Consider the following 25,157-nt stretch of genomic DNA (forward strand, 5'->3'; position numbering starts at 1 on the left):
TGTAAGTACAAAGATAGCAAAGCAATAGGCTGTTATATGTTTTGTTTTATATTTACATGTGTGTACTTTGCTGGAATGTTTCAAATTGGATATCTTTTTGAATCAGACTGTTTATTCATATTTTCTTATAAGCAGTAGCCCTGTATTATGTCATCTTAATGCAGTGATCATGTCATATGTCTTTTCTTTCTTTTTATATAAAGTTTTCTCTTTTAAGACTTGGTTGAGTTTTCTCTCTGAGTAGATTAAGATACAAGGGGAGGGGATTCTCTTTGTGTTAGATCTACAGAGGGTGGCTCGGCAGCACCAGAGAGTGGTGGGAGGGGAAAGAGGTAGGATTATCTCTGTTTCCTTGTGCTTGAGGTTTGTCTCTTTGTGGATAAGGAGACGTGCTTCTTGGTATTGTGATGTAAAAGATTACATCCGAACCTCTCAAGTTAGCCCAGGGAGGAACGTCTGGGTGGGAGGGGAAAGAGAAGGGAAGAGAGTTCCCTTGCCAGTAGACTCAGAGCTGCTGGGTCTTGGGGGTCCCCCAGGGAAAGTTTTGGGGAGACCCGGCGAGTTATCAGGAACTCTGAATCCTGATTGGTGGCAGCGAGATAAGATCCAAGCTGGTAATAAGCTTGGGGGGAGGTTCATTGCTAAGCACCCAGATTTTGGACGCTAAGGTCCAGATTTGGGAAGAAGAGGCTTACCACAGGAAGGCAGAGGAACTATATCATGTATCCTACATGAACAATGTTGAGGACCCATCTGTTGGATGTTTTGGTCCACCAGTCATTCAAGAAATAGACTAGATGCCCTCCAAATTGGGTATAGGAAGACAAGTGTAGGAGCAGAGTCGGTTCACAGCTCTAGACAATCTTGTTATAATTGTTTCCTTACAGATGGCTGAGTAAAAATCAAGAGGGGCAGTCTGTCTAGTTCTTTGCAGCCTCTGACACTGCCTTAGAGGCTCATAAGGTCTGTGGTAGAAAAATGGTTGGGAAGTAGGTCTTTGCCTGTATGGCTGCAGCCTATGAAAAACTCTCTTGGATGCTGGTGTATAAACACCAAGAAAACTGAGAGTTCCCCTATAATTTTTTGGGAAGTGTAGGGACTTCGTCTTCTCACTAATGAGATAATTCTCCTCAAAGGGCAAGCCCTCTACCGTGGATTGGACCTTTCCCAGGAACCCAGAAGACCGAAGCCACAATGCTCTCCCCATGACCACTGCTGCGGCCATTGAATGGGAGGCTGTGTCAGCTACAGCAAGTGCAGTCTGCAGTAATGATCTCGCAATCAGCTTTTCTTCCTCGATAAGCACTTCAAACTGTTTGGATTCGAATGAGTAAATAAAAATTCTACCCCTTTGGCACCAATGTTCATGAGGAGCACCATCTGCTTGGATTGTGTTCATGAGTGGTGCTGATGGTACTGTGTACTTCATAGTATCTCTGCTGGTTGAGCATACTAGAGACCAAATCTCTGCATACACTGACGATACTGTTGGTTTAGTGAGACCTTGATTAGTAGAAGGTCTGGTGGAAGGACTTCCCCTGTTGTGCCATTCCTGAATAGATGAAGTCAGAATGTCTAGAGATGGTAGGCCTGAAAGAATGGGCAAAACTTAGAATCCTGCAGGATGAGGATGTCTTGCTGAGCACTGTATTTTTCTCTTAATAAGGGGGGAAATGAGTGCTCCTCTCCGCCTGCACCATCAGAACCAGCTTAATGAGAGATCTTGGCAACGAGGACTCCTAAGTCAAAAATTCTGATACTATCCGTGCTGGTTGCCGCCAATACTCTTCTTTCAAATTGTGCTTTGGACAGTAGTGGGGTAGTTGGTGCTGATTTCAAAGCAGTCTTGCTATTCAGAGCCAGGGTTTCAGTGCTATGCTTGGAGAGAGGTGCTGTGGTACTGTCCCCAAGAACTTATAAAAGGGGGCTCCCTTCTTAGGAGACAGCTCAGATGGAGATTTATCCCTCTGCTTATGAGAGGATCTTCCCTCATGTTTCCACTTAGAGGCAGTGGAGGACTTATTCCCACGTTTCTTGGCAGTAACGGAGTCTACAGAGCCTGGTGGAGCACTCTGTGGTTCCTCAGCCCATTGTACAAGGGGTTCTCCTAGGTCTGGTCCATTAGGAACCTCTGCAGTCGGTACTCACGTACCTTGCAGGTCCTTAGAGGAAAGGATTGGCAATTGAGCACTTGGAGTGAACATGAATTTCTGCAATGCAGTAGACTGGGCGTGGTTGTCACCGAACTGGGCGGGGGAGAGGAGGGTGAAATCACCCAATTTAGCAACACTGAACAACTACTTGTATAAACTATTATCCTAAGGAAAACTAACAAACATTTACAGATAAATCAGTGAAGGAAGCAAGTGCCGGACCATTCTGTTTCATGCCACAGGCAGTAGAAAGGAACTGGAGAGGTCTATGCTGCCATTTATATCCTCAGTCTGAAGCACCAGGAAGATGACTGTGCAGATGCAGAACAGCAGCCATTTCTATCAAAAATCTTGTGGACTCAGATGCATTGAACGCATGCACACCCCACAGTACAAATAGGGACCAGCGCTCACCCCAATTTAGAAGACATTTGAAGGTGAGATGAAAGAACAAGGAACAAGCAGAGATAACATTACTGGTATGAGATGATGGACTGGAACTAGCTGACTGAAGCCTGTGAAGAGGTATAAAAACTGCCATCTGAGCACACAAACCATAACAAAGGGGGCCTTCTTTGGTTGGAATCCAAAGGTAACAAAAACAGAGAGAAACTGTTCCTTTGCAGAAATAAGCTTTCCAGCTCACTGCTGACAATGTAAGTTAGGTCCCCCGGCTCTGGGGTCAGAATCAGAGCCAATGCAGTGGGGTGGATGGATTGATCAGATGTTTGGTATGGCTACTGGCTCCACTGCCCACTAAGCGGCACAAGTGGTATCTCTTGTGGCTTTAGTCATCTGCAACTCTCCTCTCACAGAATTTGGCATTATAAGACTCTCTCAGGAGACATCACAGTTGCCTAATCTAGTCAGATACTCCTCATACTAGCAGTATATGCCATTTGCCACATGCACCTGGGTTGGCAGTTTTAGAGGCATAGGAGAATGCACATGGTGTGGAACTCCAGAACAGAGAGAAGCAGTGGCCAGATAGTGAAGGCAGACAATGAGCTTTCAACATAGGTTTATATACAGCTGTACATTCCAATTGGCTCTGGTTACACCATTGGGTAGTTTTCTCCCACAGCATTATAAACCTATACCAAGGCCTATGACAATATTTTATTTCAATAAATCTGAAGCCAGCATCGGACCTCCCTCACATGGTAGGAATCAGAATAAGTGAGGTTCTAAGGAAAGGCTTTGAGTACCTGGCCAGTCCCATCTGATACAAAACCAGAGGATCTTACCTTTACGAAAATGTATTCACCATCTACCTTGCACAAAGGGGCAGTCATGAAAGCAGTGTTTTTCTAGCTTATCTAGCTGGGCATTCTGAAATGTATTCAGTCTTACGAACATGCTAAGGATGTGGAACAAGCACATGGGAAAAGAATACTAAAAGAAAAGTGTAATTGGATGTGAAATCCCTGTTTACTCAGATTATATTTAAATTTTGGCCTCTATTCATTGCTATTACTTACCATAACACAGACCTGCTAATATATTTGTTTCCTGTAACACTTTACAAAAATTAAGGTTCTATGAAGAGTGAGTCACTACAAATACAGCCTCTTTAGGAGTCTTTCCAAGAGTGTTAAAGAATTAGCCACCCTAGTGGGAGAACAGTTCAGGAATGCTAAGATGCTCTTCTACATGGACTGGCTGCAGTCATCAGCATAAACTGACAGAATGTAGAAGGTTAATCGTGTTGGCCTGGGCTGTATACTGCAACATTAAAGTTTCACATTCTCTCAAGAGCAGGCCATGTTGCTGCTTCCTTATCTTATCAGGTAAAGAGATTTAGAGCTTTCATATTAGAAGCTAAATGTGAAGCCGACTTTGGTTACCAATTCTAGTGATCAAGGGCACAGAAACACTGCGTTGGACATATAAATTGCCACAAATATTCAGTTATCAGAATCTAGAATTTTACTTGGTTCTTGGAAAAAATTGACCTGCCAGACGATTAGACACAACCATTTGATATCCACCAAACATACCACCATCCCACTGCCTGATGTTCCTGAATGCAAGGCTAGATCCTAACACTGAACCTTAGGGCTCAACAGAATAACCCTTGAGAACATGGTGAACAGCTTGTAAAACTGGAAGACAGAATGAGCATCAAGAATTCTCCACCATTCATCATATTATATCAAGCAAGCAGAAATGTGATTTAGTAAAGCTGCAGCTCATGGCCACTACGAAGGGGTGTCCATCTTTTCATTATAAAAGTGTTGCACCAGGAACTACATTTTTCATAGACTTCTGACAGACATTAATTTCTCTTGCTCCCTCTTTCATGCTAGAAGATAGAGCAGGTATCCTCTAGCAGCTGGAAGCACATGACAGAAAAGGTATAAAGCCAGGAGGACTATCATTTCAATGAACCAACTCAGGCCAGCCAAATGGTGACTTGCACTACATGAAAGTGGTGTAAGGATATGAGGGGGCACATTGTGCCCCTTTATGCTCCTGTATCAGCTATCTGGATCACAGATAGCAGCACTGCAACTGATAGAGCCTCCATAAAACTGCTCCAACTATCTCCAAACAAGTGGGAAGAAACAGGCTGGAGTGTGGAGCCTTGACTCACTGGGTCGCAGCTTCCCTCTCAGGCTGTTATGAGCAATGCTGGCTCTAACAGAGGGCTTACTGGCAGAGGCACGACTGAGCTCTCAATAGCTTCAAATGAATTAATTTTATGGAGTACAAACCAGACTGAATACTTACTCACTGGGTGTATTCGGAAAAAAAAAAAAAGGTAGAAAAATGCTTGCTTATCTTAAACATTAGACGATTTCAAGATAATTATAATTGCACTTATTACATTCATACCAAAGGAAATGTTCTTTTAAAGCAAGCGGCCCGCTGCAGAAAAAGGTCTTTCAAAGAAATATTTTTAGAAAATCCAGTTTCCAGTTCTGAACACCATTAAAGGAATTCAGTAGATAATCAGTATTCAAATTCATAACTCCTAAGAATGTGTAGGAGGCAAATTAGCAGCCTTCATTTTCTGATAGCAGCTAATAACTTTTGAGTGGGTCCTTCCATTATGGGGAATAGTATTCAGCATATTTTTCCTTTCCTTTTTAAATGACCTCTCAAGTGCTATACACCACAGAACAGAATCCGGAAGGTGTAATTTTTTCTCAGCGCAATTCAAGATGTACTACCAGAGAGAGGGAGGTAAAAGCCTTCTTTTTCCCTTTTTGAATACTAAGACTGATCTGCAATGATTTCTGTTCATTTAATTAAAAACAACAACAATACCCAAGGTGTTCCAAGCCTATGTTAGTCACTTTAGAGCCTCAGTTATTTTTGTGGACGAGGAGGATGATATAGGAAAAAGCATCAATTGTTTTGAAGTCAGAAGAGTGATTTTTGTTTGCTTTATTTTAAGATGCATAGGCTATTTTAAGGATCTTTATCACTACATCATGGTCACTTGCACTGTTCTTTATATCACATATGTATGCATACAGTGTTTGGTGCTTCATCTACCAGTATACTGAAGCTGTACTGAATGCATTTTATTTTTTACCAAGGAGAATATTCAGTCAAGATTTACAGATTAAAAGATCAATATGCATCAGAATAGGGCTACTAGATGTCTTATAGTGCTAATTAATCTTCCTAACTCCATCCTACCCGCTGGTGTATTTAGAAGCTTTTTCAGATTAGCCCAATCTTTTATGAAAGAGATTTTAGAATAGTATGGCATTAGCAAGCAACGTTGAGTTATAATGAAAAATATTACATTGAAATTCTGCACAAAAACCTTAATGCATTATTTTCACTCAAAACTCAAACACTAAGGTAAAACAACAAGGTGGGTTATGAAGGAACACCAGGGAAGACACCAGTGGGCACAAGACTCCACCATTAACTTTCTTCCTGTCCTAGCAACCTTAAATTCTCTAACCCACTGTTGTTTAGATCCACAACTGACAAAATAAATAAATGGAAATAACACAATGCTTTCCTTTTATAAGAATCACATCTGTCCCAGAAGATTTGATTTTTATAAATGATTGATTTGAAATGAAAAGCGGAGTATAGGTTAGTACAGGGAATTATTTTATCCCAGTGGTTTTGATCACTATATGCGCTTGATTCTTTTATCAGTGATTCTTATAAATGGAGTACACTGGTACCATCTAGTTTTTAAATCTATTTTCACCCACACATCTCAAAGCACTTTACAAAGAATGTTACAGATGGGGAAACTGAGGCATAGTGAGGCAAACTGACATGCTCAAGGTCACCCAGCAGACTAATGGCTGAGACAGGAAGCCTCAATCCCAGTCCAGTGCTCTATCGACTATATCATACTGCCCCCCTAAAAAACAACCCCCAAAATTATCCAGAGACTCAAATCCAACCATTCTTTATACATAAAAGATTGCAGGATATGGTGGGTGGTGGATTAAAAAAAAAAAAAAAAAGTTGACAACCATTGTTCTAGTCCAACCTGCTTCCCAGCATAGAGTACCTTGGAATACTGATGGGGTTACCCAGGAATGCACATTTTAGAGGAAAGGTAACAAGTTGTCGGGTTGCTTCATGAAGACCTTGTTAGGCAGGGGATAATAAGGAGGGATGTTAGCAGAAAAGAAACTAACAGCTTAATAAAGGTACTTACAAAACAGCAGGGAAAAAAAATACCCAACAGATCTAGCACAACCAGCTAGTTACTTTTAAAAGACTTTGTTTGTGCTGATTCTAAATTTTACTTATTTGTTGAAAAACTAAATTCTCAAGAAGACACTATTGTCAAACTTCCAGCCAACCATTCTGCAGCACCAATCATGTTTTCAGAAAACTCCAGCTCTGTACAGAAGACTTTATCCTCTTTTTTTTTTTTTAAACTATTTGGGGATTTCAAACTATATATTTTCCACTTTAAATATATTTTAAAGGAGGCAGGCATACTGTAGAATATATTTTGCCATTCTACCTGGCTTTTCTAAAGAATCTCTTTATAAATATTCAATCACAAGTTACTTTTTTATTACAGTTGCCATAATGTTGACAGCACAATGTCTGTGGACAGCATGCTCAAAAACTCTTATGGCAAGTCAGTCAAACAATGTGTTCCTCTTTTTCCTCTCCTTCCCCCTCCACCACAAATAAAGCTGTAGAGCAATTCTATCCCCTAGCCTATGGATGTTAAATTACCCATATGAGTAAACTGAAAAAGCAGAAAAGTTCCACTTTCATATTAATAAAAATTGGCACAGCACTAACTTCTAACAGCTCCAGAATGGGTTGCAAATAAAGCATGATACTTCACATAACTCAAAATGTTCATTCTTAATCTTTTCCCTTCTCCTCCCACTGCCCCATAATATTTTACTTTGAAGAATTTATTGATTTAGCAGAATTTGAAAGCAGAGGGATTAAAAAAAGTGATAAAGGGAGTGCAGAAATTAGCAGAGGTGGCACTACCTGAAAGCTCATCAGAAAGGGGAGTGAGAACAATATCAGGCAAGAAGGGTTTGGAAGTATGGATCAGAACAGGAGCACTTTTAGCACTGCGTATATAGGCCGATGGCAGAGCACATTCACCAATGGATCGGCTTCTCATGGCTTCAAAAAAGGAAAAGAAAGAAGTGGGGAAGGAAAAAAAGAAGAGTGACTATAATGAAAGGCTTGTGTCACAGAAAAAGCAGCAACAGAGAAAACAAAGAAAGGAAGAAAACTTTCAAACTTAAAACATTTCAGCACAGCAGATACTGGCAGAGCTGTAAGAAAGAAAAAAAATCAGTGGACACATAAGACATTTTGAGTTTTCAACTTTTTATGTAAAGCAGCAATAATGCCTTTAGTCTGACAGTTACAATGATTTTCCATCCAAAATTGATAAAACTAATTAAATAGTATTTTCCACTGCATCAGGGGTTGAAAAATCAGCAAGTTCAACATCATTCCAAAAACAATCAGAACTTGTACAATTTTAATCTAAAAAGTAATTTACACTATTATAGTTCTATTTTTCTAGACTAGCTTTAGTGTTGAACAAGAGTATCCTGATTTTGAAACGAATAATTTTCAATTCAAGAATTTCCAATGGGTTTAAAATACTAAAAGAAAATTATTTTTTTGTCAGAGATTAACAGTTTAAACACAATACTATAATAATAATAAAATAATGATAATAAAATAAATAATTCACAAAAATCTAGTTGAAGTTGATTAACAATTTCTTATTTGTACAGAAAATTTCAATAGTAAGTTCTGAATATAAATGGATATTTGATAAATCTTCCCAGATATGAATATTTTCTTTCTTCAGTTTATTCAAGTAGCTCAGTTCAATGACAGCTTCAAAGTTGAGAAACCAAATGAGAGCTGACTGAAAAGACTGTTTTCCACTTCCAATTTATAAATGGAGAGGTGTGTGAAAGGATGAGATCTACTAGTTCTAAAAATCTTGAAGGACATAGTGAACATTGTGGCCAAAAACAACCAGTTCAATTTGCTAACCACAGATAACATACTTCCTTTGTCTAAAAAAAGTTAGTTTTAAATGAAAAACGTGTTTGCTAAACTTACTTTTCCCTTGTATTTTCAGCTCATTTAGTTTGATTTTAGTTAATTAATAAACAAGTTTGAATTGCAGTTTTTATGCATTCTTATTTTAATTGCAGTTTCCATCTAAACGCAGCTTGACAAAAATCACAAGTAAAAATAAATCTAGTAAATCAGAAAATCTTGAATGGCACATTTCTAACAAGTTTAAAAAATACAAATATTAAGAACCTCAATAAATGTGTGTTAAGCTTAAATAAATACATATAGATGTAGTGTTTCCTCTTGGTTATTAAAAAGTATCAAATTTAGTTTAAAAACTGCATGTTTTAGTTGCTAATCAAGTTTTATTGGATACCAGGCAACAAGAATCAACCTCTCTTTAGGAAAATAACTAAAAACTACAAACGCAAAACAAGATTAAAACAGATCATTTATATCAAGGATTTCTTCTGGCTGATTTTGAATTAATCAATTAAATCACTTTGATTTAAGTCAATCGGCCCTGTTTGGTGGGATTATTTATATAAAGGTTGCAGGATAAGAATTATATTTGCCATATTCCCAATAATTTTAACAGTTCCTTGGATAATATTGGTTTGTTTCCATTTTGCAGTATATCGGTAAGAACAGATATAACAATTTATTTCTGTCAGTATAACTAAAGCTTATAAAGATATAATTCATGATCTTCCAGTAGTGTTCTCCTTCACATTTTCATGATGGAACTCTTAATGAAATAATATAAAAAACCCTTACACACTGACAATTTTTTCATGGGAATTTCAGTGCTTTTAGAAAAAATAAAGCTTGATTAGTAAATACAATATCTATAGACTTGTTACTCAGTTGCATGTATCTTCAAAACATTTTGAAATAAAATATGGGAGTCCAATTCTGCATGGGAATCAGAAGTACATGGATGTGGTACAAGTTGGAATTAGTCACAGCACACTTATCACTCCAATTAAAGGGATGCCTCTAACATAGCAACATGCAGAAAAAAATGGTGAATCAATGTATGTGAAGCAGGAAACATGGGACAAGTGGAGTGTAGAGATTATACAGTTCTAAAAGCACTTAGAGTGTCTTGTAAGACATGTTTTAAATCAAAACAGTTTCCTATTAAACACAGGGCTTCTCTACACAAACATTTAACTGGTGCAAGTTGGGGTATGAATCTACTCTGCATTAGCTCCCTAAACACTAAGGGCTAGTCTACCCTGGCAACTTTAAAGCACTGGCTTGAGTAATCATGGCAGAGCGCTGGGAGAGCTTTCTCCCTCTCTCTCTCTCAAAAAAAAAAATGAGGGGTGTAGCTCCCAGCACTGGTGCAGTGTCTACACTGGCACTTTACAGTGCTGAAACTTGCTGTGCTCGGGGGGGGGGGGGGGGGGGGTGTTTTCACACCCGAGCAAGAAAGTTGCAGCACTGTAAAGTGCCAGGGTAGACAAGGCTTAAGTGTCTGTTAGTGTCAGTTCATTTGTGTACTTTGATCTAGTTCTATTTCGAAGTCCTCGATAGATCAAAATGAACTAGGGAACTGTTAATGCACATCATCAGGGTCCATACAGACAGATGGTGTATAGCAAGCTAGTACAGGGTCGAGTCACACAAACTCAGTGTTGTAGACAAGCCCTCTGTTTATGAAAAAGAAACTGACTAGAAGTAGCTTTGCTCTGAAGTCTACAAGTTAACGGTAAGCGCAAGGCTCCAGCTTCCTTTATTTTCAAAATTTATAGTATTAAAATATAGGCCATATTCTATTATTACATGCACAGCATGTACTATTGTGTATCTTAAAATAAATCAAATGAACATGGATATTAGAAGATCTTTTAAACTACAGAGCATGTACCAAACTTTTATAATAAGATACTAGACCCAACACAAATTTGCTGATAATAGCTCATCTTAATTAGCCTCCTTACAGTTGGTATAGCTACTTCTACTTTTTCCATGTTCTCTGTATGTGTGTGTGTATGTATGTATATATCTATATCTATATATCTTCTTACTATATGTTCCATTCTATGCAGCTGATGAAGTGGGCTGTAGTCCATGAAAGTGTATGTTCAAATAAATTTAAGTGTCTAAGGTGCCACAAGTATTCCTGTTCTTCTTAAAATGAAGTGTTCCTTGTAATTAGGAGCTTGCCTCCTCAACTCCATGCCCTGGAATAGTGTTTCACAGCCTTCTGAACTGCCCAGTTGAGATTATGGAAATTTAAACTGCCTTTCCAAGATAAAAATGCAAATCAATATTAGTAAGACAACTGCCTATGAGGTGCTGTGAAATACATTAGCCAGGCTAGCTCAAATTTTAAAAATATTGTAGTTTAAATAAGATGTGCTATATTAGTATCAGTAGTCAAGTAAGGGGAGTCTTATTACCAGGATTTGAGGTTTTCAAATAAGCAAAGGTTTTGTAGCAGCATTTTTACAATAAATTGTACCAGACAATTCTGAAAGTTCACAAGAAAGAGTCTTGATATTTTTTCTCTGTATAAATACAGTAATAGTAAAATTAAAAATATTTATTTTCCTTCCATATCTTGATTGGTGGGAGGGAGGGGAAGGGAAGGGAAGGGAAGGGAAGAAGTAGAGGAGGCAGATGGATATGCCATATTTGCTGCTTTCACTGTATGCCTACTTTACTCTGACCTGTAGATTATTTGGGGCCACATTCTCACCTAAGTTATGCATTGGTAAATACCTCACATCATTCACTATTGTTCTTGCATACAAGTGTAGTAATTAGTGGATTTTTCATATTATGATATACCTCTAGGATCAGAATCTGCTGCTCAGGCTATGAATCCTGGACTCTAGCCCAACAAAGATTTTTCAACCCATATGCATACAAAGTTAAAAGGCCCTTTTTGAAAAAATACTTTACATAAGATCAGACTAATAAATGTACACACTGCACATTAGAGAAGCTGTGAATTTTACTCAACTCAAATACATACACAAAAGTGTGTGTGTGTGTGTGTGTGTGTGTGTGTGTGTGTGTAACTAATGGGTGCTGGCATGAGGATGGCTCAAAACAGAGGTGACAGACGTATACAAAATATACGGATAGAAAAATAACCCCATCTTTTTCTTACCATAAAAATTATTCAACATATACTTCCCCTACTCAAACATATAAGGAGTATATTACCAACAATCAAAGGAAATACACTGTATATCAAAGACCAAACACCACATCTGAGGACTGACTCCATTCCAGACCTAAATTCAGGTCTGTTTGCAGAGTCCATATAGAATTTAAGAGGATCTGATAGCCAAATACGGTGTAGGAGAAGATATATTCTACCCCTGGGCACCAAGGTCTTACAATTACAACCATGGTCACAACCAATTTATGTTTCATTTATTTCAAATAAGAAACCAAAGGAATGCCTTCCTAGTGCTTTAAGATATTAGCACAGGGTTAAGATTTTGGTCTCCCTCTCCTCTCCTAATGAGAATTATGTTTCTGAGGGAAAAGAAAATAAAGCACAGGATTAAAACAAGGCAGAGTTCAATTAACTCACCAGAGCCAGCCTTACATATTTAGGGTGGAAGGGGGAACCTTGATGTTCTCAAACAAATTAGTGGCTAATGCTAGACATCACCAGCAGCTGCAGAAGTCTTTAAAAAGTTAACTCTGGCTACTAAAAATCGTTAACTCTCTGTATTTAAAAACTGAAGGAAACTCATTACACATTTTACTTAATATATTGTATGCCAAGTAGTACAGTAACAGTTTGATAAAGACGTTTGCAGAAAAATTTAGCTAATATCAGAATTCAATTTTTAAAATTATCTTTTTACTTATTCCAAATGAAGTAAATTGTAAATATATATGAAAAATTAGTATCCAAAAGGATAGTAGAGTATGTTATTGTATATCACAAATGGACTATTAATCACTTCATAATTTTTTAAAAACATATAGGGATTTGGAGGGCTGGCTCTGGCACTTATTTTTGGGGTTTGCACCTTATAACTGTAATTAGTGCTGAGACACTTGTGCACAGAAAATATATTCCCATGTAAACATGAAGAGATGTGATTTTTTAAATGGTTATATTAATAAATAAATAAAATAATAAAAGTCCTGTTAAGATTCTTTCATGGAATAGGATTGTTTGGGGGAGAAAAAAAACAAACAAACAGATGATATGTTACAATGAGACTAAAATCAGATTAGTTTGTTACTGATTAGGTCAATATGTAGCTTAACCTGGACAAATTTCAGCAATTTCAGAATGAAACCATACAATATCTACCTTTTGAAATGTTAAAAATTAGAGATAGCAAAAAAATATAACAGGATCTTTAATTTGGTATCACCTTGTTAAGGCACTGAAGGTTAACAGAAAACTCTCATACAAGGGTAATCACAAATGAACTAGACAGAGCCAGTAATTATATTTTAAATATCTGAACCATAATGAAGAATAGTTAGTCAAACTAGAGACGGTCAACTTATCAACATTAGACAGGAAATGCAGATTGGTGTTTGAATGCATGAAAAATACATTTGAAGTTGTTTTTAAGCCTTTGGGGGCAGAGATTGTGTCTTCCTACACATTTACACAATGGATCTCCAGCCCTGATGGAGGCTTTAGGTGCTAAACAAATAATCACAGAATCAGAAATGTTGAGAGGTCATCTAGTCCAGTCCCTACGCTAAGGTAGGAGCAAGTATATGTCGACCATCCCTGGCAGGTGTTTGTGTAAGATGCTCTTAAAAACCTCTGACAACAGGGATTCCTACTCCAGTGCTCAACTACACTTTTAGTTAGAAAGTTTTTCCTAATATCTAACCTAAATCTCCTTTTCCGCAAATTAAGAACATTACTTCTTATGCTACCTTCACTGGACCTGAGAAAAACTGACCACAGCCCTCTTTGTAACAGCCCTTAACATACCTGAAGACTTATCAGGCCCTCCTCAGTTTTCTTTTCTCAAGATTAAACTACGCCAATTTTTTCAAGCTTTCCTCATAGGTCATATTTTCTAAACTTTTTTTCTCTCCAATTTATCCAAATCTTTCTTAAAATGTGGCACCAAAACTGGACACAATATTCCAGCTGAACATTCCCCAGTGCCGAGCAAAAACGACAATTATCTCCTGCATCTCAAATATAACACTCCTGTTAATATACTCCAGAATTTTAGCCTTTTTCTACAACTGCATCATGTTGTTGATTTATATGCAATTTGTAATCCACTATAACTCCTGGATCCTTTTGAGAGTACTACTGTCTAGCCATTCAGTCCCCATTTTGTAGTCAGGAAGAAAAATATTAAATGCACAAGTGTAGTACTTTGCACTTGCCTTTATTGAATTTCATCTTGTTGATTTCTGACCAATTCTCTAATTTGTCAAAGTCATTCTGAATTCTAATCCTGTCCTCCAAAGTGCTAGCAGACCATTCTACCTTGATATCATCCACAAATTTTATAAGCATACTCTTCACTCCATTATCGAAGTCTTCGTTAATGAAGAACTGGACCCAGAACAGACGCCACTAGTAATAAATAGTAGAAACTAATATTCAACTAGGACCTAGGACTGACCCTGGGGTTACCCCCTCCATTCTGAAAATTTACCATTTATTCCTACCCTTTGTTCCCTGTCTTTTAACCAGTTCTCAGTCAATGAAAGGATCTTCCCTCTTATCCCATTACAACTTAATTTACGTTAACAGCCTTTGGTGAGGGACCTTGTCAAAGGTTTTCTGGAAATCTAAGTACACTATGTCCACTGGATCCCCCTTGTCCACGTTTGTTGACTCCTTCAGAGAACTCTAATAGATTAGTAAAACATGATTTCCCTTTACAGAAACCATGTTGATTTTCCCCAACAATTTATGTTCTTCTACATGTCTGACAATTTTATTCTTTGCTATTGTTTCAACTAATTTGCCCGATACTGACTTTAGACTTACTCGTCCGTAATTTCCGGGATCACCTCTAGAGCCCTTTTTAAATATTGGTGCTACATTAGCAATCTTCCAGTCATTGGGTACAGAAGCGGATTTAAAGGGCAGGTTACAAACCATAGTTGTTAGTTCATATTTGAGTTCTTTCAGAACTCTTGGGTGAATGCCATCTGGTCCCAGTGACTTGTTACTGTTAAGTTTATCAATTAAATTCCAAAACCACCTCTACTGACACCTCAGTCTGACAATTCCTCAGATAGGTCACCTACAAAAGCTGGCTCAGGTTTGGGAATCTCCCTAATATCCTCAGCCGTGAAGACTGAAGCAAAGAATTCATTTAGTTTCTCCGCAATTACTTTATCATCTTTAAGTGCTCCTTTTGTATCTCAATCATCCAGGGGCCCCACTGGTTGTTTAGCAGGCTTCCTGCTTCTGATGTACTTAAACATTTTGTTATTACCTTTTGAGTTTTTGGCTAGCTATTCTTCAAACTCCTTTTTTGGTTTTTCTTATTACATTTTTACACTTAGAAAAGAGCATAAACACTGCCAAGTTATTTATCTCACTAGGATTTGACTTCCACTTTTTAAAAGATGCCTTTTTATCTCTAACTGCTTCTTTTACATAGTTAAGCCAATCCATGGTGGCTCTTTTTTAGTTCTTTTACTGTGTTTTTTAATTCGGGGTATACATTTAAGTTGGGCCTCTATTATGGTGTCTTTGAAAAAAGTGTCCATGCAGCTTGCAGGGATTTCACTCTAGTCACCGTACCTTTTAATTTCAAGGAATATAGTAGTGGCACTGATCACTGCAGGAAGTTAGCTCTGCACATTTTTGTGCCTATTTATAGTTACCAAAGGTTTGAGGGATATATCCAAGATGACAAAACACTTCAAAGTACTACCAGCTGATTCAAACATACTTTACACAGTTCACTGCTCTACTTTGGAAATCCATTGCATATTTTGTGCAAAATGTATCCATACCGTATTACTTAGAAAGCCTCATACTAATCACTTATGCATATCATTCTTGAGATGGCCTATTCTTGTCATCACCTCTTTCTAACACATAAAGCAGTTTTGTTGTTGTTGTCGTCGTCGTCAAGTACAGCTAAACTGTGCCTAAGCAACTGGTAAAACATTCAGCATTAATACATCAATTGCATGACCTGTATTTGTTAAAAATCTATATACAAGTAACAAAATGCTATTCACTTACCCCCAAAAAACACCACATAAGATTAATGTATGTTTACATACATTACTAATTACTACACATGAAACTTGTGTGGGAAAGTTCATTATGTAGATACAAAAATGTTCAGTTATGAACTCTTTCCCCTCTTCCCTCACGTCACATCTCTCATAGTTTGTACAGATACATACCAACTGTTTTCTGCCGTACTATGGTTCTTGCCTTTTCTGTCCCTGGAGATCCAGTTGTTGTGGCACTGCGCTGTCTCATTGGTGCCTGTCCAGGCTGATCACGGCTCCAACCTCTAGAAAAGGACTTATCAACGGATGATTTTTGGAACTCATGCCCAACTCCTGCAAAAAATATAAAATTTTGAATCTATTCACTTTGTCACCTGAAATGTTCATATACTAGACCATTGCAGTGGTCACCTTTTCAAATCATTTCCACTTAGCTTCAAATATACAATCTTGTAATGCCAAGCATGCGACTTCAGAAGCCGAACAAAACTTTTTAAAACCACATTTATGAGCCCCATCCAAACAACATCAATTGAAATATGTCCATACTATGTCAAAGCTTCTAGTGCAATTAATGTTGTAGTTCTTTTCTGAACTTTCCAATACACAAACCCAAGAAAAGTAAGCTTAACAATGCCATACAAAATAAAATGAACTGTGGATAGTTTTTCCTCCTTTATTTCCAAAGCATTTAATACAGAGTATAATTCCAGCTATCCAAATTCCCTTTTTCCAAAAATCCTAGTTACCAAATCCACAGTCTCTCTCCATATAGCCCTACTGCAGCTAATAGCACTTTCATCTATATGAACAACTAGTTATCCAAAACATTCGAATGTCCCCCAGGCCATTTGGATAAATGGGAGTGCCCTGTATTTCATCTTTTGTTGTCCCTATTAGAAGTGAGACATACAAAGCAAGATATTTAAATATCATGTATTTAACTAATTAATTTTTGTTGGAAATTAATTATACACCGTAAAGATTCAGGCACCATAAGTAACTAAGATGCTAAAACATCTTAACGCCAACATGAAAGAGAAAAAAATAGGACTAGCTCATAACAAAAGGTTTTTGTGATCTCAGTATTAAATTGATCTCTCTATGAAATCCTAATGCAACAATCTCAAAGAGAAAATAGTAAATTTTGAATGAAAATTTTATAAATCCCCAAGTAAGTTAAACAGACATCAGCATGGCTACTGCAGCTGCTGGAGCAATTTGAGTAAGTTACTTGTATTGAAAGAAACAAATGAACAAAGGATAACCAACAAATGAAGTATGTCTTCACAGAATACTGATCCATAATGTAGCAGTATGCGCCAGATATAGAATCCTAGGACTGGAAGGGACTCAAGAGGTCCTCTAGTTCAGTGCCCTGAAGTATTATCTAGACCATCCCTGACAGGTGTTTGTCTAATCAGGTCTTAAAAATTTCCAGCGATGGAGATTTCACGACCTCCCTAGGCAATTTATTCCAGTGCTTAATTACCCTGACAGGAAGTTTTTCCTAACGTTCAACCTAAACTGCCCTTGCTGCAATTTAAGTCCATTGCTTCTTTTCCTATCCTTAAAGGTTAAGGAGAACAATTTTTCTCCCTCCTCCTTGTAACAATCTTTGACTACTTAAAAACTGTTATATCCCCCCTCAGTCTTCTCTCCTCCAAGCAAAACAAAGCCAATTTTTTCAATCTTCTCTTAAAAGGTCATATTTTTCTAGATCAGCAGTTCTCAAATTTTAGCAACCCAAGGACCTACATTTTGATTTAAAAGGTTTTGGATCCCTAAGTAACCCCCTGCTCAGCCCCAAACCCTGCCCCCACTCCACCCCTTTCCCCAGGGCCCCCCCACACCCCACCACTTCATGCCCACACTACACTTCTGCCCCTCTTTAACGCCTCTTTCCATCCCCTACCCCAAGCACATTCTGTCCCCACTCCTCTTCTTCCCTCTCAGTGTGTCCTGCAAACCACTGAACAGCTGTTTCCTAGCATGCACGAAGCACTGGGAGGAAGGGGGAAGAGTTGATCAATGAGGCCGGCGGACCTCCTGGAGTACCCTTGCAGACCCCCAGTTTGAGAAACTCTGTTCTAGGCCATTCATTATTTTTGTTGCTTTTCTCCGGACTTCCTTCCATTATCTAAATCCTTGATGAAGATATTGAACAGAACCGGACCCAGAACTGATCCCTGTGGGACTCCACTTGATATTCCAGCTTGACTGTCAATCACTGATAACTACTCTCTGGGAATGGTTTTCCAACCCATTATGCACCCACCTTATAGTAGCTCCAACTAGGATGTATTTCCCTACTTTGTTTAAGAGAAGATCATGACAGACAGTATTAAAAGCCTTCCTAAAGTCAAGATCATATCACAGCTACTGCTTCCCCTCTATCCACAAGGCTTGTTTCCCCATCAAAGAAAGCTATTAGGTTGGTCTCACATGATTTTTTCTTGACAAATCCATGCTGACAGTTACTTATCACCTTATTATCTTCTTGTAGGTGCTTGCAAATTGGATTGCTAATTATTTGCTCCATTATCTTTCCGAGTACTAAAGCTAAACTGACTGGTCTATAATTTCCCGGGTTGTCCTTATTTCCCTTTTTTAAAGATAGGCAAATTACAGTGTCATTTTCCAGTCCTCTGGAATCTCTCTCGTCTTCCATGACTTTTCCAAGATAATCACTAATGGCTTAGATATCTCCTCAGTCAGCTCCTTGAGTATTCTAGGATGTATTTCATCAGGCCCTGGTGACCTGAAGACATCTAACTTGTCTACGTAATTTTAACCTGTTCTTTCCCAATTTTAGCCTCTGATCCAACTTCGCTTTCACTGGCATTCACTTACTAACCTTTTTGGTGAAAAACAAACAAAAAAGGTATTCAGCACTTCTGACATTTCCACATTTTCTGTTATTCCTCTTCCCTCCCCCCCCATGTTCCCCCCCCTTAGTAGAAATGGGCCTACCCTGTCCTTGGTCTTCCCCTTCCACCATTACTTAAAGCATCATGTTCTCCATGCCTGAAAATTGTGGTTTGGTTTTACTCAGAGAAAAGGAGGTTAAATATTTCAGAATTTATCGACAACATTCAAAGTGATGCCTGATGAGGAGTAAAGTAATTGAAAATACATCTTATTTGCAGAATGTGTCATAATCAGAGCAATATCCTCATTGCTATTTGCAGATGTGGGTGTATATACTCTTACCAAATAGGAAGCATAAGGAAGCTTGTCAAAAAAATTTTAACTAATCACTTCCAGAAATCACATTTAATAATGAATGACTCCTAGTGGAGCTCTATGAAGACTATTCACTTCTAGATAAACATCTCTTTTCATCATTTATTCCTTTTTTGGGTCTATGGCTGCATACAGAAAAATATATTTGTGCTTTCATGTATGTGTAGTACTGTTCCATGATTCAAAATACAGGTTTGAGCAAATGTTCAGTTAACTGCATACATTCTTATCTGAGAACAGACTCTTTCAAACACTGATGACATGAAGAGATGCAAAATCTTAGTTTCACTGTGGGTAGCAGGAATGGGAAGGCTATGAAGGACAGGGAGAAAAGAAAGTGTGCTTCAGAGTGACACTTCTAGGTCAACTGAGGATTGGATGAATACGTCTTCCTCCTAACAACATCAAGCAATACAGTGAAAACCAGGGATTTCTTGGGGCTTTACAGATTCTCCTACCTAAGATGAGGCATTTAAGTAGAGGATGAAATGTATTTAATTGTAAGAGTATACAGAAACATTCCTATCTGCCCCTCCCAAGAGAGAAACAAACATTAGAATACATCATCTCTCATTCATGACACATAGAATATAGCAAATGTCTTCTTAGTCCATCCAAAGCCATCACCTCAACTGGTCTGATTCTAATGGTACGTCCACACTACCCGTCAGATCTGCGGGTAACGTTCGATCTATCAGGGATCCATTTATCATTTCTCATCTAGATGTGATAAATCGTTCCTCGAACGTGCTCCTGTCAACTCTGGAACTCCACCAGGGCTAGAGGCGGAAGCGGAGTAGACAGGGGAGCTGCAGCCATCAATCCCGCGCCGTGAGGACGGGAGGTAAGTTGAAATAAGATAAGTCAACTTCAGGTATGCTATTCCCATGGCAGAAGTTGCGTATCTTACATCACCCCCCACAGCGTAGACCAGACTTCTGAGATAAAAAGTGGACTGTAGAAAAATTACAATTATTGCATCTGTATTACAGATTTCCATGTAACGTAATATCTAGTGTTTACATAGTGCTTTTCATCAGTAGATGTGAAAGTGCTTTACAAAGGAAGTCAGTATCATTATCCCCCGTTTTACAAATGGGGAAACTGAGGGACAAAGAAATGACGTGACTTGTCGAAGGTCACACAGGAGGCCAACTGCAGACCTGGGAATAGAATCCCAGTTTCCTGAGTCCAGCTATTAAGCCACTCTGCCTCCCTTCATATTATTCAGGACTGTAAAATAGCCCATTGTCTACATTCTATAGAATAACTACAACACTGACCTCTAATCTGATTAAAAAACTTGCAACATTCAAATGCATTATTAAGAGGCTCCTTTTTTCTTAAATAATCATTAGTCAAGTAATTTTGACAAAACTGGCCTTCTCCAAGGCTTACACCTCAAGACATGAACTCTCATAGTCAGTGGCAAACTACTACTAGCCCAGACTACAACTTTAATCAATATTCCAATAACAACATCTTTACTTTAAAAGATTTAGAATGTAAATCCACTGCTAATATTATTCACTATCTAATTAAAGTTTACTAGAAATCTATCAAATATTAATAGAAAATGGACATAATTCCCTCTTATTACTAATCAGAAATTAATGGTTATGATTGATGCTTACAGTTAACTAAATTAAAACTGACACAAAGAGAAAGGAATACTGCTTCACAATATGTAATTATGGGCTTAATCCAGCAAACGTTTAAGCTGTTTGCAGGATTGGGTCCTATGCTAGGATGTAGGGGTTTTAATTTACAAAATATAATCTACAAAAAACAGAAGTCCCATTTCAGTTGACAGACACAGCTAATTAGACCTACATTAAGGCCTGCTTCTCTTTTCCCCCCCACCTTCTCCAAGATTCAAGTTGTATAATTAAATTATTTAATGCAGGATGTCTTACCTTTGCCTTTGTGCTTTTTCTGTTTCTGCTCACTTAATTTATCCAGTGGTAAGTCACTGAGGTCCAGGCTGTACAGGTTTCTAGCTAATACTTTTGTTAGTGTCTCCATAGTCAGCGACCACTCGGTGGCCAGCTCTTCCCAATATGTCAGTGATGACATTACAGACAGCAAATCATCCCAAAGCTCTCGAGAGATGTACACGTTTAGATTTGCTTTGATCCAGGCTACTATAAGAGTCTAAAAGAATAAGTAATTTAAGTGACAATAGCTGGCTTGTTAACATAAGGCAACAGAAGAGTATTCAAGCATCCGACTTTACTGTCTGAAACAAAAAGTTGCCATATAGTGTCCACAACACACACACCCATTTCTACCTCACACAAATCTTACATGAATTTCCATGTGATGATTAAGCCTTTTTGTTTTCACTCATAGTATGTGGTATGTTAGGTTATTTAGCTGTGGGAACAAATTGGCTTGATTCATAAAAGATTTCTTCAGATCGTTAACATAGTTTAGTCTGGATCACATCCCATGCATTTTGTTTCTTTTCTTTTTTTTAAAAAGCATCTGGAGAATGTCCTGACCCCAGAGAAGCCATCAAAAGAGCAACTTGAGGCTATCTACTTTGAATGACTCTACTGCTGACCCATCCCCATAGATCAATGCATTTTCTGCACAGGCAGGGCAACCACTACAAGGGGAAAAGGGTGGGGCTGCAGTTTTCAAGCTAAGCACATGGCAAAAGGAGAGAGACTACTTAAGAAGGGTGTTGCTCAGAAGCAAGTGGGGCCTGACCACTGCCACATGAAAACAGGATATGCAGGAAAGAAGCCATCAGGGACTTTGCCCTGCTGGAAATGCTGGCAATCCTTGGATGCACAGAAGAGATGAGATCAGACCAAGGCTTTGGAGCTGTGCACCGGCTCGGCTCCAGCTCCAGGTAAAAACCTGCAGCTCCACTGCTCTGTGCTCCGGGCTCTGCTCCAAAGCCCTGGATCAGTATGGAGCTATTTTTCCCCAAGAACTGTAACGCTCAAGTGCTTTAACAGTAACATGACTAGAGTTCAGAAACTCCTTTACTGAGCCTGTATTCCTTGTTTTCTTGCCATGTTGTCCCCAACATGGGCTTCTAACTTAATCCAAGTGCCCACAGCATCAGTGGAACTCTGGGAAAGCATATGTAAGTAAGTGGGAGGCTCAGGAGGTCTGAGGCATTTGGTTTAAGGGACTAGGCTGGCTGAACAGCAGAGTCCCATGTCCCAACCCCAGCCTCATGTCCCCATCCCTGAGCCCCCAACCTGGCCCTCTCCACTCTCTGTCCTTTGGGGCCAGTCCCCGGAGCCCCAACCGGTCTCTTTCCCTCCCCCCGCCTGTCTCCAATCACCTGCTTCTGCCACATCCCAGCCTCCTACCATCTCCCCAGGGCTGCTATCTGGAGTCTCACTGGTCCCTCCCACTACCCAGAGCCTCCTTCCTGCACCTCTACTGTCCCATTCCCCAGAGCAGCATCGTACTTCTAGCTGATCATAGACTCCAACTGCTTCATCTCCTCAGTCCAAGCTCAAAAGTACTCACACACATTCACACCTTGCTTTGCGCCCTAGATCCCAGCCCACACCCATTCCTCTCCCCTCTGGCCCACTTCTGTTACTTGGCTCAATCGGTGGGTACGGAGGAATATTTAGAAGGGTGAGGGGGAACAGTAGCAATGCCAGATGCCTCAGGCCAGCCTCATGCATCCTGTTTTCAGATAAGGGAAATAAGGTCACCTTACTCTCTGGGCAGGGTGGGTATGGAGCTGATAGGCAAACAGGGGTATGGGAAGGGGAGCTGGACCTTGACAAAAAAATAATTACCCCCCAACTTAGACAAATAGTTGTCAGCATGTTATATACAGTAATGCTATTATCAGATGCAACTAGCCCTTTAACATCAGTTGTCTCAATATTTAGACAATATGCTTATTAAAAATTCTAGTCTCACATAAACAAGAGAGAAGGTGGGTGATGTAATTTTTTTTTTTTTTTTTTTTTTTTTTTTTTTTTAAATCGGACCAACTTCTGTTGGTGAGAGAGACAAATTTTTGAACTTACACAGAGCTCTTTTTCTGTCCTGAAGCCATGTAAGCTCAAAAGCTTCTCTCTCTCACCAACTGAAGTTGGTCCAATAAAAGATATTACATCACCCACCTTGTCTCCAATACTCCGGGACTGACTCGGCTACAATATCACTGCAGATGACAAACACGGCAACTGCTTTTGTTGCAACCAGCCTCATAGCCGAAGTTAAAACTCGTATTAAATTTTTATTTAATTGCCTGAAAAAGAGGTCCTGCAAGTCTTCCTGCTAAAGTGGAGTTCTTTCTTCCTTGATTCTGCAGGAAAGCCTGGGATGGCATCTTCAGCACAGATTCTGTGACCCTGAGCAGCACAAGTAACATCTGCTCCCTGCAAAGCAATATTAAATTGAGTTACTTTTTCAGTATATATTTGGGCCGTGACACTTAATAAATGATCATTGTCTATGTTTCTCCCCTTACACAAACATTTTTTAAAAAAAACCACAGAAAACTTAAGGGTCAGAAACAGCTCAACATCAGACTATTTTTAAGAAGTTTATCACTCCTGCCCCTTATTGTCTGCCCCTCCACTGCCACAACAAGGAACCCCTGCAGGATTCCCTTTCATGTGTCATATAAGGCTTTCTACCTGCTCTCTCAAGGAAGCATGGCTCTCAGGAGTCCCAAATGGCAGCAAAGTTATTTTTAGTTAGATCACTATTTCTGAACCTACCCTACCCTTTAAAACCAAATAAGAGTATTTGTCAGGGCACAGGTCATAACAGAAGATGACTTTTCTAAACATACTCTACCAGCTCTAAAGAGGATGGAAAGGTGTCTTCACAGTCACAACTGAATAATGTTGGTTGAAGGTTTATTTAAAGTTATATGAAGCCTGTGAAGGTGTTACATTTAAAATTCTCTATTGGAATTTGCTAGAGAGAGATTCCCATTTTACTCCCAAGTCTCCACTGGAAAGCTGAGAACCAAGTCTGACTATTGTTTTTCCATATATGGATACATAGTGATGGCAGCCTTACTTATGAAGAACTCAGGAGACATCAATAAGGGACAATGAAATTTAAATTACAATGAAAGAAGTTGGAAATTTAAAATTTGCTGCTGTTCTCTGCTGCAGCAGACCATGGTAGCATTCTACTATTCCATTAGAACAAGGGGGGGGGGAGGGGAGAGAGAGACCGATTGACTAGAGAAATGGCTCAGCTTTGGAGCTGGGTTTTGCCTCATGTACCTGGTTTGTTAGAAAAAAAAAAAATGAGTTGGTTAAAGTGCGGATGGACTTTTGCATAAAAAATCCTGAAACCAGAATAAATTGCAGACAAGGACCATTACAGAACTTTAAACATTAAATTACTGAACTTGTATACACCCACTACCTTCATGTTAGCCCTACTCCAATACAGATCTCTGAAAAGAATCTTCCTATAGCTTTCCTAGGTGAGTGGACGAGTACCCCCCAGGTCACAGAGAGCAGGACAAAGGAGAACAAAAACAAGTCTATGCTCCTTTCCCCCGCAAAAACAAACTGAAGTGGTCACAGGTAATACAAACACCTTACCATCATGGGAGATGAAGTGGGGGGGGGAGGAAATACCCATAAACAGGAAGTGGTAAAATGGGCATTCAACCCCAACATCCTTCCTCCAAAAGTGGTAGAGTTTGGCTTCCCCAGCTCTTGACTCTCAAGCATGATTTCCCCCAATGGGGAAGTGAGTAGTAATGAACCCAGCTTTTAGTAGGGTTGAGGCCAGTAAACGGGATGGCTATATACACTGCCCCCACCTTCCCAAAAGCTGATAAGACTGGCCCAGGCATTGGAATAGAAGCCATCAGTGGACATATAGGAAGCATACAGATTATCTGCTTCTCCTGCCTCCCCACATCCCAAATGAGCATTCAGCATTGGCTACTCAGAAAAGATGCCAGTCGATGACCTTTTCAGTAGCTCTGGAGAAAGGACAATTGCAGCTGCTTATCTTTGCCTCACAGCTCCTCTCACCATCACTGATGCTGTCTTTTAGTGCTGAGGGTGTCTATTTCTATCCCTTCCACTAAGCAGTCCCCTT

The 25,157-nt window shown here is 39.1% G+C and overlaps 1 protein-coding gene across 5 annotated transcripts in view; it reads right to left on the minus strand.

Moving 5' to 3' along the window:
• RALGAPA1 (Ral GTPase activating protein catalytic subunit alpha 1) overlaps nucleotides 1-25,157 on the minus strand; it is a 265,890-nt gene that overhangs the window by 171,505 nt on the left and 69,228 nt on the right. For 3 of the 5 annotated variants that reach the window (XM_075065522.1, XM_075065521.1, XM_075065525.1), the window contains exons 14-17: nucleotides 23,329-23,458; nucleotides 21,008-21,245; nucleotides 16,017-16,178; nucleotides 7,605-7,745 (exon numbers count right to left, since the gene is read on the minus strand). In XM_075065522.1, the coding sequence (XP_074921623.1) occupies nucleotides 7,605-7,745; nucleotides 16,017-16,178; nucleotides 21,008-21,245; nucleotides 23,329-23,458 (671 nt within the window). The remainder of the gene's footprint in view (nucleotides 1-7,604; nucleotides 7,746-16,016; nucleotides 16,179-21,007; nucleotides 21,246-23,328; nucleotides 23,459-25,157) is intronic. The other 2 variants (XM_075065524.1, XM_075065523.1) reach the window with 1 other exon arrangement.

Source organism: Chelonoidis abingdonii, chromosome 4 (genome assembly GCF_003597395.2).
Source record: "Chelonoidis abingdonii isolate Lonesome George chromosome 4, CheloAbing_2.0, whole genome shotgun sequence".
Lineage (NCBI taxonomy): Eukaryota > Metazoa > Chordata > Testudines > Testudinidae > Chelonoidis > Chelonoidis abingdonii.